General features: G+C 36.7%; 1 protein-coding gene across 7 annotated transcripts in view; it reads right to left on the bottom strand.

Moving 5' to 3' along the window:
• Positions 1-1,378: 1,378 nt before the first annotated feature.
• exoc1.S (exocyst complex component 1 S homeolog) overlaps positions 1,379-19,612 on the bottom strand; it is a 36,144-nt gene continuing 17,910 nt past the window's right edge. For 5 of the 7 annotated variants that reach the window (XM_041579474.1, XM_041579477.1, XM_041579476.1 and 2 more), the window contains 11 exons: positions 18,282-18,422; positions 16,763-16,868; positions 15,035-15,079; positions 13,470-13,633; positions 11,271-11,381; positions 10,228-10,292; positions 9,451-9,679; positions 8,267-8,450; positions 5,435-5,634; positions 4,312-4,506; positions 1,379-2,605 (listed from right to left, as the gene is read on the bottom strand). In XM_041579474.1, coding sequence (XP_041435408.1) covers positions 2,453-2,605; positions 4,312-4,506; positions 5,435-5,634; positions 8,267-8,450; positions 9,451-9,679; positions 10,228-10,292; positions 11,271-11,381; positions 13,470-13,633; positions 15,035-15,079; positions 16,763-16,868; positions 18,282-18,422 — 1,593 coding nt within the window. In that variant the 3' untranslated portion in view covers positions 1,379-2,452. The remainder of the gene's footprint in view (positions 2,606-4,311; positions 4,507-5,434; positions 5,635-8,266; positions 8,451-9,450; positions 9,680-10,227; positions 10,293-11,270; positions 11,382-13,469; positions 13,634-15,034; positions 15,080-16,762; positions 16,869-18,281; positions 18,423-19,612) is intronic. The other 2 variants (XM_041579478.1, XM_041579480.1) reach the window with 1 other exon arrangement.

The following is a 19,612-nucleotide window of genomic DNA, read 5'->3' as shown; positions in this document are numbered from 1 at the left end:
CAAGTAAACTTTGTCGAGGTGCTATAGAAGTCAATTTGAGCACCGCTGATCCTATTAGATAGCATAAAATCGTAGAGGTTTTCATGCTTTTTCTTTGCTAGAAATTTTCCGAAATTTTAGAGGCGTTTGTATTTTTTTTAACTGAATCGCTGAAGTTTTTTTTTTTCGTTTTTGTAATCGAATCTTTTAGTAAATTCAATGACAATTGCGGTTTTAGGGTTTGCAAATTTAGTTGTGGTTTCAAAAACCTCTAAAACCAATCTGTCCTTTAATAATTAAGCCTCCTAGGGTCTTTTTATTTTAATAAAAAAAGTCAGACCAAACTAGAATATTGAGACTGGACTATATTTATTGTTAAAAAAAGAACGATTTAATTGGATTGGGCACAAACATGAAATAATCGAGTGAAAATCCAAATTGTACGCTTTTTTCTTGTTTTTCCCAAATCACTAGATTTTTTCGGATTTAAGCCCGAAAAGTCCAAAATAGTTGGATTTTCAGATAATTCCAGAGCAGACCACAGAAACTTCCAAATAGGATAGGGACCTCTCCCATTGACTTATATACAACCTCTGTAGGTATGAGATGCCAGATTTTCAGATCTTGACTTTTTCCATCCTCCCGGTATAATAACACTCAAAAAATTTAGGGTTTTTTTTTTTCCCCACTAAAAATTCGGATTTTATAGTATTTTTCAAGTTTTTGGTATTCAGACTTTAATTAATAACCCTCCTAGAGTTTTTTTATGCAAAATGGATATTCTACAGAACCAGAAGTTTGCAATTTGTTCATTTAGTTTTCCATAAGCAAACCGCAGTGACAATTATATGAAGATAGCTTGCATGTAGATGGTTTTTTATAAAGCAGCACAAGTGGCGGTAAATGCAACAGTTGCTGGTAAATGTAACTACTCCGGTCACTACTACGACTTCATATGAGTCAATCAGTCTATGCTCCTCTTCAGTCACTGTGACACAGTTTCTACTCATATGTATCTAGTAGGGATTCGGTTCGGGATTCGGTTCGGGATTTGGCCTTTTTCAGCAGGATTCAGTTTCGGCCGAATCCTTGTGCCTGGCCGAACTTGCATATGTAAATTAGGGGCAGGTAGGGAAATCACGTTACTTTTCCTTTCCTGCCCCTTATTTGCATATGCAAATAAGGCTTTGGATCGGTATTCGGAAAAATCTTTCACCAAGGATTTGGATAGTGGTTTCGGTGCATCCGTAGTATCTAGGCACCAAGTAGCAAGACCCTCCCATTGAATTTTATAGCCCCCCTGCCTGTACAAGGGTTACATTCTTTTTAATGGCACAATATGGGCTATTTTAGAGAACTGCCTCATTTTATGGGAAATGGTAGAACAAAACTACCCTAATACAGAATGAATTCATATTTACAGTGGCTCTTAGCCTTGACATACATGCAGTAAATATAATAAAAACAAGCCTAGGGAACTAAATATATGCTTAGGTATATACATAGATTGTTAAAATCACTGTTCCTCTGCTTTCTGAATGCTTTATAACTAACCACCTTATTTAAAGGGGTTGTTCACCTTCTAAACATTTTTTTCAGTTCAGTTGATTTTAGATTATTCCGCAGAAATAAAGATTTTTTTCAGTTACTTTCCATTATTTTATTTTTTTTTTTTTTTTTTTTTTACTGTTTTTCCAAAAAATTTAAGTTTAGAGTTGAATATTAGTGTTTGAGTCTGGCAGCTCAGTAATTCAGGTGCAGATTCTGAACTGCTACAATTTTGCAACATTTAATTAATACATTTCTCAGCAGCATGGAGTATTAGCAGCTACTGTATCAAGAAATGTATCAACTAAATGTATCCATTTAGAGCAGTTTGCAGGGTCAGCGACCCCCCCCCTCCCAGAGCTGCTTTAGAAGGTGAAATATGAAACTTTACACTTGAATATTAGAAAAACAGAAACACATAGAAAATAGAAAGTAATTGGAAAAAGTTGTTATTTCTGGTGATCTATCTGAAAACAACAAGTTGTTTGAAGGTGACCAAACCCCTTTTAAGAGGCTTAGCTGAATCAGTCTGAACCACAAAAATGATTTCATACTTCCTCTAGAATCCAAAGTTTTTCAGTGCCTTAAAACTGGAGATATGTAGGTTATTTGCATGGGCCCTGCAGATCTTGCTGCATGTTGATTTTTAAAAGAGGTAGTAAGGCAACTACTGTATGATGCAGCGTCTTTTCTGCAGTCTGTATCAGTTCTCGTTACGGCATACCACCTTCAGCTACACAGAAAATGACAGAGGATAAAAGAGCAGTAGAAGTTCACTACAGAATAGCTTCAGCTGGATCTCAAACTAACGGAAGCACAACCCTGAATAAGATGACAAAAGCTAAACTCATTACTTTCAGCTCTTTGTTTAGACAAACAGTACATAAAGTGCAGTTTAAACGTAACATGTGTTGCATAACTGCCACTAATGGGACTGTGCAATACTAGAAAAATATTCCAGGATATCTTGAATTGAGAACTCCATAGTGATTCCAGCTCCTGTGTAGCATTTCTCAATCAGGCCTTCAAAGTGCTTGTACTGGCGGATAAATTCATCCTGCATGGAGTGCCACACCACCTGCCAGGAACGGACAATGCTTGGTTAATCTTTATTTATCTCATGAAAATGTATGTCTATACTGAGCAATTCATAAGCACCATGCATTACAACTTTTCACTCTTACACCCACGTATGTTTTGTCAGATACTGGTACACAGGCACCAGGCCAACGCTCAGCAATACTTAAAGGGGTTGTTCACCTTTAAATTAACTTTTAGTATGATGTAGAGCTTGATATTCTGAGACAATTTGAAATTGGTTTTAATGTTCTATTATTTGTGGTGTTTGAGTTATTAAGCTTTTTATTCAGCAGCTCTCCATTTTGCAGTTTCAGCAATCTGGTTGCTAGGTTCCAAATTACCCTAGCAACCATGCAGTATTTTGAATTAGAGACTGGAATATGAATAGGAGAGGCCTGAATAGAAAGAGAAGTAATAGAAAGTAGCAATAACAACAAAAGTCTAGCCTTACAGAGCATTTGTTTTAAGATAAGGTCAGTGACCCCCATTTGTAAGCTGGAAACAGTCAGGAAAAAAAGGCAAATAATGAAATACTTTTAAAAATAAATAATGAAGACCAAATGAAAAGTTGCTTAGATTTAGCCATTCAATAACATACTAAAAGTTAACTTAAAGGGGAACTATTGCGAAAATGAAAATGTAATATAAGCTTCCTTATATTGAAGTAAGAAACTGTCTAAATAAAATTTCTGCATTGTTTCTGAAATAATCAAGTTTATGTTCACTATTCCTCTCTCAGCATCTGTTTCTCTTCATTCTGTCTTTATGCAGCAGTTGGGTGTCAGATGAATGATCCAATATATCTTGTAGGGGGGGGGCTCCTTTCCGAGCAGATGTATTAGAGCTCACTCAAATAACTGATTCCAGTACAAACAAAATCTAACAAAATAACTGCCTTTTGCACAAATCCTGCATGTAGAGAGACAGGATTTCTGGTGATTTTAATAGAGTGAGCTCTAACACATCTTCTAGGCAAAAGGAGACCCCTATAAGATATATTGGATCTAACTGTCAATGATTATCTGACACCCAACTCCTGAATGAAGACAGAATGAGGATAAACAGTTGCTGAGAGAGGAATAGTGAAGAAACTTAATTTTTTCAGAAACGGTACAGAATATTTAATTGGTTGTATTTAGGAAGTTTCTTATTTCTGAATATATGCTGAATCGTATATGCTGAAGCTAATATTAAAGGTTCATTTTTGTGATAGTTCCCCTTTAAAGGTGAACCACCCCTTTAAACTAGCGTTTCTGACCAGAGAGATCACCTGTCACCCCTGTGTGCCTCAGGCTCTCCATTTCCAATAGATTTCTACTGAAAACAATGACAGGTTGAACTCGGCAGTGGAGCTAAAGCGCCCCATGTGCCCTTAGCTTAAAGATGTTTATCAGGATTGCATCTCGGGTAACATACTAAACAGTTATTTAAATTTTTATTGCTAAATGGAACACAAAATGTGAATCCTACTGTTCCAAATAAAAGCAGTGCTGTTCAATTTTGTGGAGAATGTGAATGCTACCAGTCCAAAAGGATTTTAAAGAAAAAAATATTAGCCCATGCTAGCAAAAAATGGAGACCCTTGACCCTCTGTCCGTGGCACTGGGGATGATCCCGTTACTAAAAGATTTTTTTTCTCTTTTTCCTGACAAAAATTACTAAAGCTATAATCATATATTTTGTATGTCTGTACTGCGATTTTACCTGTAGCAAGTTCTCCTCTTCACAGAGATGTTTGTCAACCTTTCGGTACAAGTTCTCCAGTCCCTTCTTCACTTCCTTGCCTGGATAATCCTTTATGACTTTTCGTAGTTCTTGCTTACTGAATGCCAACTGGTAGCTCACCTCATCATACCCAATGCCCTGGGCAACACGAGCTTTGACACCCTCAAAGAAAATCTTAACATACAAATTAGCTAAAATTAGCTAAAAATAAAGGCAAAAATTCAGCACAAGACAATAATAATGTGCAATCAATTTGTTAAACAGTCAGGTTATTGCATCTCATCTACATTTAGTTATTGATTCTCTTATTTTTTGGACTAATGCCCCAGTATGAAAGGCTTTGTTTCCTTACGACACAAGGTCATTATTGTCAAACACTTATCAAGATGTTGCAGTGACATCAGACATCTTTTTTTAAGTTTCATAGTGCATTATCCAAAAATAACTTTTTGCCTTTTCCCTAGAATATTATAAATAGGTACTAGAAGACTCACACTATACTAACGTCAAAAGCCAATTTGCAGCCAGAGGGGCTCCTCTCAAGTTTTGGCATAGGACAACTGCCATTTTCTAGTCTACATCTAGTAAGAAATAAATACTTACGATGAACCATATTAACATTATCAAAGAAAATCATATATAGGCAGAAAAAGCTGAAGCACACCAGGAGTTTCTTCAAAAAGATAAAGTATTTATTACATAAACGTTTTGGCCCTCGCATGGGGCCTTTATCAAGATGAAGGCCCCATGTGAGGGCTGAAACGTTGATGTAATAAATACTTTATCTTTTTGAAGAAAATCCTGGTGTGCTTCAGCTTTTTCTGCCTTTGGATATTTGATTTCTGAATTGCACCCAGGTATGTAACTTTTGAAGTGTGTGCTATAGTATATATATATATATATATATATATATATATATATATATATATATATATATATATATATATATATATATATATATATATATATATATATATATATATATATATATATCCCTAAGAAATCCACGTGTCAGAATTAAGGGAGCATGCTTGTGATCCCTGAAAGTTGTAGCTGAATATTCATGTTGCCATATAAACAAGATAAAAGAAATAGAGCTTACATTTAGTTTTTCCAGTGGATGTCCAAGAAAAACTATGACGTATGACTGAAGGTGGTCATTATATTTCTGTTTAGCCTCTCTCTTCTCTGCTTCCAGGCATGATATCTTTAATCGGGAAAGGGTGGCAAAGATGTGGTGGAAGTTTTCCATCATGACCACGTCCCTAGGTGTCTTCTGGCTTTCATTAGCTACTTTCTCAACTGAAAAATAAGCACAAATACATGTAGAAAATCTTCCTACCATAATTATCTCTACTGATTAATATGTTATTATGGAGAAGGCATGGGTGAGTGGAATGAGCACTCATATTACTATGGATAATGTACCCCAACTGGAGAGAAAGTTCACTTTTAAATGAACTTATAGTATGTCACAGAGTGATCGGTTCTTACCAACTGTCCAACTGGAGACCCACAGGCCAGATGTGGCCTTCCAAGGGATTTACCCCACAATTTTATCAAGCGCTCTATATACTTTTTTGTATGACATTATTATATATATATATATATATATATATATATATATATATATATATATATATATATATATATATATATATATATATATATATATATATATATAAAGCAGCATGTATACGCCGCACACCCCAACAGTGTGCAATACCTGGGTGCTCATGCATACAAAATTGATAAAGAATACAAGGTGATGGCACTCACAGGATTTGTTTGGTCCCACACAAGGACCTTTCTCAAGGAAACCTGTTTTTTCTACAAATCCTGTGAGTGCCATCACCTTGTATTCTTTATATTTATTTATTTTTATATATATTATTTATATAATATATATATATATATATATCAGGAAATTGTTTTTACTTACTGTAATTTCTGTTTCCTGGTCACCTTCCATGGCAGCATTCACCAATGCTGCCAGGGGTGACTAGGAAAAAAAAAAAAATATATATATATATATATATATATATATATATATATATATATATATATATATGTATGTATGTATGTATGTATGTATGTATGTATGTATGTATGTATGTATGTATGTATGTATGTATGTATGTATGTATGTATGTATGTATGTATGTATGTATGTATGTATGTATGTATATATATATATATATATATATATATATATATGTATATGACAGGTTATACAGAATGTTCCAACCAGGGACTTTCTGGATAAGTGGTCTTTTCATAATTTCAATCTCCATATACCCAAGTCAACTAAAATATCATATAAACATTAAACCCAAAGGTACTATTTTATTATTTAATTAAAATACAGGCTATGAGAGATGGTCTTTCTGTAATTCAGAGCTTTCTGGATAAACACCCTATACCTGTTACCTTGTGTTTTCAAACAAGTAATGAGATTCTGAGGGGAGATGTTGCACCATGGATGTTGTAGAGCAGTGATCCCCAACCAGTGGCTTGTGAGCAACATGTTGCTCTCCTACCCTTTTATGTTGCTCCCAGTGGCCTCAAAGCGGTGCTTCTTTTTGAATTCCTGGTTTGGAGGCAAGTCTTGGTTGCATAAAAACAAAGTTTGCAGCCAGTCACTTGAAGGCGGCCAGTCCACATAAGGGCTACGAATTGCCAATCTTATCCCATATTTTTGCATGATTATGTTGCTCTCCAACTTTTTTTTGCAGTTAAATGTAGCTCACAGATAAAAAATGGTTGGGGACCCCTGTTGTAGAGCTTTAACTGTAGCTTAAGTACAATTCAAAGGGAATCTGTATATTAGAGGATGCAGAGTACTTTAGTCGAGTTGTAGCTGGAGAACAGCAGGTTGAAAATCTAGGGGTTATATTTTTGAAAGGTTAAATAATTCCCCACAGAATACATCAAAGGGAACTCCCCAAGTCCCTACACAAGAGAATGGTTAACTCCTGTGTTGTATCTTTACAAACATATTCCTTATGGTACAACAGCACTCACTCAAATGTAAACAAATATTTTTAATCATTCTTTGATGTCCAAGATGATTTTGAAAATATTGCTTTATAATAGAACTAATGGAAGCACATTCCGGCATTCTATTTACACGCTAGCCTCCAATATCTATGAATACAAGGTATCGCAATAGCTGCTTATATTGATACTGTGTGTGGTTACATAGTGCAGTTTATAACAGAATTCAGTTCTTTATTTGGCAAGGAACTTTGCTAAAAGACATGTGTGGTAAATGCAGTTTAATCAGGTATTATACACAATCTAGTTTCAAAAGATATTAACTGGATGTCTTATTCAATAAGTTATCTTATTAGGATCGTTTTCAAAAAATCTGTGATAGCTTTCCTCTACCTGCATTCCAGTAAAGAAGAGTACTTACCAATAATGAATGGAACATTTGCTGTCATTTTACCTTTGGCTAGAGTGTAATAACCGTGCTAATCAATAACTAACATTGACCACTCTATACATATACAACATGTTTTGAAAGGATAATGAATTCATTATAAGAGAATTGATGCTTATGGCCAGGCTCAACATCAGGTGATAAATAAAGGTACTTTAAAGGGGTTGTTCACCTTCAAATTAATGTTGAGTATGATACAGACAGTGGTATTCTGCGAACATCTGTAAAGAATTGAAACATTTTTTTTTTCAAGTCCACCTCTAACTAAAACTGTCATATGTATTTCCTTTACGTTAGACAAGCAGCTTGCATGAAAAACAGACACAGCTTTGTACTCTAGTTTACTTGCCACCAAAGACTACTACTTACTGACATCTGTGATGGGAAAAGCAGTTCAACAAAATCTAAAGGGTTTAAGGTTCTTGGTCAAGGAACCCATCCATAGCAAAACTCTAATGCAACATATTGCAGTGTTTAGGGTCCACTTACCATTTATAAAAACACCCTTAATAAGTTTTGTGTAAGCCTTATCCAGGTCCCCCCGCCTCTCTGCTACTCGAAAGATTGATTCTGCAAGCTGAGCAAACTCTTCAAACCCTGAAACAAATGGAAGGATGCCAACTTTGCTTTTCTTCGAGACCTTTACTTCCTCCATTTGCTTGATCTGATTAATCTGCAGGACAGGCACACACAAGTGATAATGGAAATATTAAAATGCATTAAAGAAAGTCCACTGAAACATCTCAAAACCCACATTCTATACCTATAGGATATACTGCTAAAAGCTTGTTTTAATGTTAAAAGCATTATCTATAACAGATGAGATGCCTCACGTGCTCTGCAAGTCTCCACTAAACACAGAGCATTCACATTTGGCAGTTTAAACATTGTAATTAATGAAGGGACAGGCTATTTGTGTGGAACTTGGAACATTATTGCTAATATACACAGATCTCTCTGTTTAGACCATTGTTATTCCAAGTGAATCTGCAATCTGTATATCTCTTGTGTTGAAAGATGCTCTGAAGGATAGCCAACATAACCTCTCATAGGAGAGAAATCTAGTGTTTCACTCTTCTTCTGTATACAGAATTTGCTCTGTGAAAGTTTCAAACTACTTTCCTACAATATGCTTAAATGTCAAAATTGGATCTGCCCAGACTGTGGGTATGAAATGGTCCTATAAATGCTCTTTTTTTCCCATCTTCCCTTCCATTTAACAGTAATGTCAAATCAACGTAACTGGTACTCTACAAAGTCCTAGCCAGCTATTTGGATTAAATATTCTTGTTAGACGTAGAATCTATGTTACTAGCAAACAAAAGAGTGGCACCAATATAGTTTCTCTGTTTCTGGGTTCCATTTAAATGAATGGGTGAAGCAAGTTAAGCAACTACCGGCCCCCGATTAGCTGCTGCTTCTGCTAACATTTAAAGGATTTATACCCCTTTCACTGAAATTGCTCTATTTGCCCAGAAATATCTGGTTTGCAGATGCTTAACAGACAGTTCTTGAATATCAAATATTTTCAAACTCTAGTATCCCTAGCCTGAGTTCACAACACATTAAAACAAACCACCTGAAAGCATCATGTACTTCATGTTTGCTGTTTAACATATATTTAAGTTACTACCTGCAAACATCCACCAAGACACAATTGCAAGTTAACTTACTATGCACTTATCAAAGTTCCGCTTCACAGTGACAAGGACATTGCCCAATGTAGTGCTAAGAAAAGAGGCCGAGTCTACATTCTCTGCTGTCCATACATGGTGGCTCATTTTAACCAGCATGTACAATGAATTAAAGCTGTCAATCTTATCACCAAAGGCAATAAGGCTGTTCAATTCATGCTCAATGCACCGGAAAATGTAATTCATCATCTGTCGAATCATTTCTTTTCTACAAAAAAAAAAATGGATTTAATCAGTAGAAGTGCAGAATGTAGTAATTTTTGCTTTTAAATTACTACAAAATCCCATCCAGAAACCAGCAGTTCACAAAGCCATAGAGTCACTAAAGGAAAAGTATGTTACTTTAAGCAGCTGCACTGCTATGATTAATCTCTGTCGCTTAGTGTATAGCAATATAGTGTCAAAATGTGCATCCCCCAGTGATTTAGGATTCCTTGTCCTTAAGATGGTTCCATCAGGACAACATTAAGAGCATGTAGATCAATTCATAAAATAAAACTAAATATAATCAGAGTACATTTCCCATAATCCCATATTAATCCCACGTTAATCATTAGAGAAAAAAAATCATTAGAGTTAGTGCTAAGTGTAAATTTCTTTTTTGTTGTTGTAATAAACACCAGCGATGGCCAAAATAGTTGACATACAGTAAGAGTAGATTTAGGATTTAGATTTACAGAGAATTTTCTATCTTGTCAAAAGATACAGGTTCCGGTCACCCATATTGACAATTAATTGGGAAGGGTCAGAACATACTCAGACTGTGCTCCAGTGGTTTGGGTTCGAGAGGAAACTCCTCCATCTGACTCTTCTGTTTCACCCTTGAACAGACAATGGAGTTAGTACAGGCATAATTTAAGAATTCGTTTTTTGTAAATAAAGGCTCTTACACATTATTGCCTTTACAGGAAAATCACAATCACCCCCTGAATCGAAATAGTGGGAGGAAAAGGTCAGAATTAGGGGTCGGCAGAAGAGTAGCATAGAGTGCCTATTGCTGATCCATTAACTGTTTGAATTACAACATATAAGTGAGGCAGACTATTACAAAACCACACCAGATAATTGAAATTAATTATTCATAAGTTACATTTACTAATCTTTCCTCTATGCTTTTTTTTTATTTTATAACATGCCTTTAGAATTTTGTGGTTTACTTCTCCATAAAGGATAACATCTTAAGCTTGTTAACGAATGTTCCTGATATGTTAAAAGTCAATCCATTCTGCTTTTGTCTAACAATATGTCTAACAATAACCTTTTAAAAAACAAGGAAACCCTGCTAATAATTGCTGCCCAGACCACAGAATATGCTCTTATATTTTTATTCTATAAAAGATCTTGACGAGAATAAAAATAAAGAATTCCTGCACCGCATATGATGTTTGTACAAGGTTAAGAAACCAATAAGATGTTTGCCAGTAAGATGCAACATAGGATTGCTTAGTATAGATTACAAGATATGGTGCAACTTTTATTAAAAGTACCACCTTTATTTACAATGTTTCAAATTGATACAGACACAACCATTTTTTTTTATACAGAAAATAAATTGTGTCACTTTAAAAACCGTTCAGAAGCTAATCCATATAAACCATTGCCCACCTCATTCATGAAACCTAGGAGACAGAAAGCTAAGATAGATCAGTGTAGGAAAATGTTTAAATTGACCAATAAATATTCCTGTAAAAAGATGAAAATATCAGAATAATTTTAATAAACTATTTTATACTTGGAAACCATTTGGTGTATAAAGGACAAACACTGTAATAAATGAATAAATGCATGGGGTGCCATACCATTGTTGTTCTAGACATGCTTTGGTGCTGAGACAGGTTAAAGAATTTACTGATGAAGTCTTGTTCTGCCAGGCACAGCGGTTCCAGTTCACTTAAGACCTGTTCAAAGATCTGTAAGAGAGAGAAAAAAAAAGTCCAGTTGAATTGTGTGCCTACGCATTCTGCTGCATATTCTTGTACTTAGGCCCTCCTGAATCACAACGGCCAATATTTTACACATCTAAAATAGTCCATGGTAAGTGTTTATATAACAGCTTGCTTGCATTCACATGCTGTAAATGTTCCCTTAGAAAAACAGAGCAGACCTCAGCAACCTTTATGTTATTTTTAATTCACCATAATTCACCATTCATTAATGACGATTAAATGAAAAACAATACCCACCTTTTTTGACAAAAGCTTATTCAGATGAGCTGTCAAATATAAGGTATATTTCTAAGGGTCTGCACACATTCTCTTGTACGTGGTATATTGCTTTAAAGAAACAGTTCAATGTAAAAATAAAAAGTGGGTAAATAGATAAGACTGTGCAAAAAACAAAAAACAAACATGTTTCTAATATAAAAATGTCATCTATAAAGGCTGAAGTGACTGGATGTCTGACAGAACAGAACGCTACTTCCTGCTTTGCAGTTCTCTAACTCTGAGTTAGTAATCGACTTGGAGGGGGGCCACACAGGAAATAACCGTTCAGTGAGTTTGCAATTGATCCTTAGCATGAAGCTCAGACAGGGCCGGAACTAGGGGTAGGCAGAGTAAACGCCCGCCTAGGGTGCAATCATGAGGGGGCACACTGAAAATGGGATTTTTTTTAAACCCTGATTTTCTTGGCCTTGAATAGTTTTTCAATTTTAAAAACCGCCTATTCCAACCCCCTCTTGCCCATGATTAGTACTGCGTCAGAAGCACTCCCAACCTCCCTCTTGGCAGCTGCTGGCACAGGTAAATATTTGTGGACAATATCTGGGCTGCTGCTGGCACAGGTGAACAGATGATTTGGGGTCAATATTGTGGATTTTTTGACTGCTGCTGGCACAGATACAGATTGGGGGCAATATTAGGGATTGGCTGCTGCTGGCTCAAGTACATGGGGTACAGGTACACAGATGTTTCGGGCAATATGATGGATTTTTGGCTCCTGCTAGCACAGGTACAAATTAGGCGCAATATGATGGATTTTTCAGCTGCCACAGATTGGGGGTAAACATTTGATGGATGTTTTGGCTTATACTGGCTTATCTGAGGAATTGACTGCACAGGTAAAAATGGGGGCAATATGATAGGTGCTGGCACAGGTACATGGGGCAACATGATGGCTGCTGGCACAGGTACAGGGGGCTATATGAATGGTTAGCTGGAACATGGTAATGCAGGATCGGGTGGGGGGCACTGAGTGAAGCCCTTGCCTAGGGTGCCAAAATACCTTGGCCCGGCCCTGAGCTCAGATTCAAAAGCAAACGGTAGTGATGTGAGGGTTGAGTTACCTTGGCCCGTCCGATTCCGACTTCCGGGTTGCTTTTATAGACCCGCCCCACCGATGACGTCACAAAAGGGGAGGTCAGCCTGAACCCGCCCGACCGACGGTTAAACCTGCAGTTATCGGTCCAGCCCACACATCACTAGCAAACAGTTATGACCATATATGGCCCAACCTCAAGTCTCTGATTGGTTACTGCCTGGTAACCAATCAGTGGAAACCAAGTGAGCTGCAAAGCAGGAAGTTATATTCTGTTATGTTACACATCCAGTCACTCCAGCCTTCATAGATTAAATTTTTGGCTAATGAACTATATTGAAAAGATTTTGTTTTATCTTGCACAGCCTATTTACCCAGTTTTTATTTTTTTACTGAACTGTTCCTTTAAAAATGTAATCCTTGAATGGATATTTACGTAATTTGACTGGGATTGTGCAGACTGTCTGCCCCACAAGCACCTCTTTAGATAGCAGAGTAATGCAAACCCTCCCTCACTTTGTTACATGCCGACATGATGAATTGTGGGACTTAGAAGTCTCTCTTGATTTCCATGGTGGATGGTCCAAGTCCTAGAATGCATCACTTCAACATGGAACAAGATGAGGAAGATGTTAAATGACTCTGCCAGCCTGCAACCCAGAGCTTCAGCAAGGTCCCAGAGAAGAAACATTTAAGAATATAAAAAAAACTGAATAAGTTGCTGATGGTAGTGTGGGGCATACCTTATCAAATTTGGTCCTGTCAGCTACATCCAGGTCAGAAGCAGACATATTGCCCATGTCTAGCAGTGATGAAGACTGAGACCTGCGACTGGCTGAGCTCTGCACTGATAACTTATTGAGACTTGATGTGGATCCTGTTAATTTCCCAGAACTTCCATGGAGACCTAAAATACCAGCAAATCAAAAGGTTTAAAGGGTTCATTTACGAACACAGGTGCTATTTTGCACAAGTGCAACTGCCAATAGCAGCAATCAGCAATTGAATTTGATCAGGTTTATTTTGATCAAAATTAGCAAATTAAAACAGATTGCTGGTACTCAGTGTTTCCAGCTCCATTTCTGTAACTTAGCACCTATGTTAGTAAATCAGCCCTTATGTGCACAAAACATACAAACCATAGTGGCTGTACGCAAAAAATTATTTTGCTACTATTTACTTACTACACCAAAGTCAGGATGATACATTTGTTCCAACCCTAGGCCCACCATCATGTCAAAATTCAGACCTATGCAGGACTACATCATTGCATATTGAGGTCCACATCTAATGTGATTTTTTTAAACCTACTCAACAGGTATCTGAGCGATTTTCAGCCAAATCCTTGGAAGGAAGGCTATTAGGAGGGCCCATACAGAGGCCAATAATTGGCCAACTTGGCAGCTTTTAAAAGCTCATGTATAGTTACCTTTATTCATTTGATAAACATGTGACAAAAATGTGTGTGGTTTCCAAATGGCCATTTTAGTTACGAGTGTGTTGGCTTGTTTAAAGGAGAAGGAAAGCTACTGAGGCATTTTATTGCCAATAGATTAGCCGCAATAGTGCAAGCTAGAATGCTATATTTATTCTGTAGAATGTTTTACCATACCTGAGTAAAAAGCTCTAAAAACTCTCTGTTTGTATAGAATAGGAGCTGCAGTATTAACATGGTGTGACATCACTTCCTGCCTGAGTCTCTCCCTGCTCTGGGCTCAGATTACAGTAGAGAAGGGAGGGGGGTGTTGTAGAGGAGCAAACTGAGCATGCTCTTGCCCAGGGCAATGAGGTTTAAGCTGAAGGCAGGAAGTCTGATACAGAAGCCCATGAGTACACAATAGAAGGAAAGAAATGCAGTGTTTCTTTTGACAGAGGACTCAGAGCAGCACTACTTGGGGGGTTTACTGGTATATTTAGATGGACCTTTCTGATAAGGCTTACTTAGTTTTAACCTTTCCTTCTCCTTTAAGTGACTGAAAAGGCAGCCACACCGTTCTGGTCTAAAAATGTCCAAACTGCCTGATATTTTATACACACACAGATGGTTTAAGTCTCTGTGAAAGTTAGTAAATACACTTTTATAATAACTCACGCTTGCTTTTTTAAATGAAAAAATACATTAGAAACCCCATTTTACATTTCCAGGGGGCCAGAAAAAAAATAAAATCCAGGAAAAATCTAAAATCATGGAACTGTATCATGCCCTATATTTAGCTAGGTTTCCCTGTACTGTTTTTGTCGATTTACCAGTCGAGACTCTGTAGCAGGACTGACTGTCCCATGCAATGAACACACTTAGAATACTCACTCTCTGTTTCTTGTTTGACAGCGGTTTCCTTTCGAGGTAGAGTAGCTGGGGTTGGATTAGATTGCAAGCATCAAAGACAAAAGATGCATTAGGTAAAAACAGGCATTTTGAAAGACCATGCACAAGAGAAATGTTAGGCACTCGTTAGAAAGACATGCTGAAGGCAATTATTAAGCATTACCGTTACAGTTATAAATTGTTACATGGAAGACTCAATACAACACACACAGTTATGGAAGGAAATAGTGCTGTATCTGAACTACCTTGTTAAAGTTTTAAAATTAAATCTAGCTTGACTACAATGAAAAATGACTAAGTGTATATGAATGATGCACATGTAATGCTTTAGTATTAGAATAGACTACATATTACCCAGACAAAGATTAATTGTATGTAAATTGTAAATATTTCAAGCTTTATGATTTATGGTACCTATATGGAATATAGAAGTATTAAAAAGCTATATGGATATGGAAACTTGTTCTAATGATTTCCCCCGACCAAAACCTAGAAAGCAGTCTTGCAGCTGTGTGCCCAATTCACACTATTTGTCTTGCCAGACATTTAAAGAGCAAAAAATTAACATTACTTGCAAGCAACTCTTAACATTATTTTAGCACAAGAAAGAACAAAACCATGTCCGATTAGTTTGCTTGCACTTATCTAATTTTATACTGGAGGATTCTGCCATTCGCCTGATTTCTGTTAATTGTTTTTTTTATTGTAAACACCTATGGAATATTTTTGAATCCCTACTCCCAGTATCCTCAGTCAGTCTTGCTAGGAGGTATAGTTTAGAGCAGCCTATTGCAATATGTGCTCTAAGGGTGGAATAGCTGTACAATAGAACATTTGCCTTTAAAGTGGCCCTCGGTTTGAAGGAACAGTTCAGTATAAAAATAAAAACGGAGTAAAAAGATAGGCAAAATAAAACTTGTTTCCAATATAGTTAGCCAAAAATGTCATCTATAAAGGCTGGAGTGACTGGGGTCTAACAAAACAGAACAGAACATTACTTCCTGCTTTTCAGCTCTTTAACTCTGAGTTAGTCAGCGACTATAAGGGGGGCCACGTGGGACATAACTGTTCAGTGAGTTTGCAATTGATCCTCAGCATTCAGCTCAGATTCAAAAGCAACAGTTATGACCCAGTGGAAACCAAGAGAGCTGCAAAGCAGGAAGTGATGTTCTGGCTATTATGTTAGACACCCAGTCACTCCAGCCTTTATACATTACATTTTTGCCTAACTAAATATATTAGAAACATTTATTATTTTGCACAGCCTATCTATTTACCTAGTTATTATTTTTACACTGAACAATTCCTTTAATCAGTACCCTTTGTAGTGCAGTACCATGTAACATATAGTTTAGCAGATCTTGACAGAGCCAGAACAAGTGAGATCCCTCAAGCAGGCCTGTCCATCTCTGGTCTTAAGAATGTCGGCACACCAGCATAAAGCACTCACAATACCTTTGGCCCTGTCACCAATGGAATGATAGAGCTGTTCAATAAGCAAGCCCTGCAGCATAGTTAACAAGCTCATAGGCAGGAAAAAAACAGCACTATGCTGAGACTATGCAACATATAAGGGATTTCCAATCAATACGAATATTGCGTCAAATTGCATACATTTTTAGAACGCTTCAAAGGTAACAAACTGAATAAGAAGACAACTGCTCCATCCCGTGGACATTCATAGAAAATGTACCACATGAGCTGGCTTACCAAACTTCTTCCCCTCCTTAGTTACACCAGTCATTTTGTTTCGTGCCACTTCAAAAAAATCTCTGATTTCTCTCTCATATAGTCGCACAATATAATCCATGTAATTCTGAAAAATCAACATAAATGGCTTTTGTAAATGTACAAAATGGGGCGCAAGGATGGTTTTAACATACAATTACTTAATTTCAATGGATGGACGCTGCTCTTTTGATTTACCACTGGCCTGTAAGGTGAGGTAATAAATATATATCATTTTTTGGTCCCCTATGGAATCATAGAAGCCCTATATTACCTCCCCTCCCTCAGTGTAGAATCTCTGAATTATTCACCATAGAACTGCTGTTAACTGCTTTCCTTTGACCTCACTTACTATGTCACTAATAGTAGTCACAAAGGAACAAACAAACATACATGTACATTAAGGGGGTTATTTATCAAAGTCCGAACTTATCTCATTATTTTCTGCTACAAACTCAGATCAAATCCGCTCTGGTTTTTTACGCTTATTTATTATTACATTTTCCTGAAATTTTGCTTTGCGGGGAAAAAAAAAAAAAAAATCAGATTTTCATGATTTTTTCATATTTTTTTACCCGATTTTTCGTGATTTTTGCATTCAGAGTTTAGTAAATAACCACCTAAATTTGTACAAGTCCTAAAAATCCAAGCATGCTATATAATTTTAGTGTACGATACATTGTTCCTAATAAATACATATTTATATCAATAAATACATTGGCGACAAAGACATTTGAACAAAAATGTTTTGTGCTAGCCCTCAAATTAACTTGTTATATAAAGTAGCTTATACAAATATTTCACCTGTAAAATTAACAATGCAGGGAAATCATTTATGCAGTGGTTAGCAATGTTGGTTTGCAGTGCTGGGTCTGTGCTATCTGTATGGTGTTTGTGTTCTCCCTGTGCATATGTGGGGTTTATCCAGGTAAATTAGTATCCTCCCACAATCCAAAAAAACAAAGACCCTAAATTGGCCCTAGTGTGTATGAATGCAAAACGGACCTTAGAATGGAAGCCCCACTAGGAAGGGACTAAAGGTCCCCATAGACGCAAAGTTTTTCCGCCCAATTTTAGTGCAATCCAACCAATCCGTCAAATTATCGTGAGGTTAATGGGAATCGAAAGATCGTGCATCTAACGATTTTTCGTCCGACTTCTGTCAGAAAATTGATCGGCAAGGATAAAAAATATTCATTGGTCACAGTGAAATCTATATATGTTTGCAGTTCCAAGCAGGCAGCTACTCTAAGTTTTCCTGGCTTCAGCTAGACAACACCGCTTGAAATGGTCTTTTTAGTTGATGGACAAATCATACATTTAAACAATCGTTAGCATGGTCTAACGATAACAAAAAGATCTTTTAAAAATCTTCACATCTATGGCCAGCTTAAAGTGAAATCTCTGTAAAGCTTTGAGGAATATGTTCGCACATAACAGTAAATAAACTTCTAACTAAAGAAAAACAATAGACACTTTAACAAATAATGGCAGCACAAACCTTTGTGAGTCCCTCGTATCTCACATACTCTGTATTTTTTAGCCACTCCATTAACTTGGCATAACGTAGCAGGTCCCGGTGAAAAGGATGGTGGTTTGGTAAAGTCATTTCAGCAGAAAGTGTGGAACTTTGATCATGGCCCTGAGTTGGAAAACAAAGGGAAACAAACAGTTATTTCTTTATGCAAAACCCACTCGTGGTTTAGCTGCTACTATATTACAGAAAATAACAGCATCCCCTTTCATGGAAGTTGCTGAGATCGGCAGGGAGGGGAGACATGTTGTTAAACATCTTCCTCAAATCAAACAATTGCAAAGAGGGCAAAATTAAGATGTATAGACTGATCTCTCAAATTAATGTTTTAGGATTACGTTTTTAGCCTGTTATGCAAATGGAACAAAAAGTGGGACTCATTTATAAACAGCGGGCAAATTTGCACCTGGGCAGTAACCCATGGAAACCAGAAGATTGCTTTCAGTTTTCATCCTGCAGCTGGCAGAAAAAAGATAATCACTGATTGGTTGCTATAAGTTACTGTCCAGGTGCAAATTTGCCCACTGTTTATACATGAACCCCACTGCGTATGCAAAACACACACATGGCAACTAGCAAGCAACAAGAGCACCCAGCAGTCTAATGCATTCATGCATAAGCATGATGTTTCATCAGCTCTTGGGTATGCAGCAGATAATTGACATTGCTCTTAAAGGCCTGTTATAGAGCAGCTATTACTCACTGCTTAGTTCCTCCCGAGCCTACGTAATGAAGCATGTTATATACAGCATACAATAACTCTCAGGATAGGGATAATGGAGTAGTAGTACAGGGCAGAGCATTAAGTTTTACAGTAATTGTTTATTTAAGAGAAAGAAGCTCCCATGAAACATCCAAGGCCTTGTATAAAATAGTATATTTCAATTAGTTTGAACATTCTATGGCCATGGCCAAAATACTTATTTCTTTAGGTTGTACATCTGACTTTCAATGAGGCCTTGTAAGTGCTGTCTCATAGTATAACATGAATACGTTATTGCTTAAAGGATAAGTAAACCTTAAAAATGAGTGAATGTATAATTGATGAGGGGGCTAATCTAAACACTTTTGCAATGTACATTCATTATTTATTTATTTTCTAATCCCAAGATATGAATGAATTTTGTTATAACAGTGTCACCTGCTGGTCATTTTCCCATCAGTCTGACCACCAAGTAGTCAAGGAAGTTGTCCGGAGAAAATATTTAGAAACTAGGGTTGCACCGAATCCACTATTTTTGATTCGGCCGAACCCCCCAATCCTTTGCGAAAGATTTGACCGAATAACGAACCAAATC

The sequence above is a fragment of the Xenopus laevis genome, chromosome 1S, assembly GCF_017654675.1.
Source record: "Xenopus laevis strain J_2021 chromosome 1S, Xenopus_laevis_v10.1, whole genome shotgun sequence".
NCBI classification, from domain to species: Eukaryota; Metazoa; Chordata; class Amphibia; order Anura; family Pipidae; genus Xenopus; species Xenopus laevis.
This window is presented reverse-complemented; position numbering and strand designations above follow the sequence as displayed.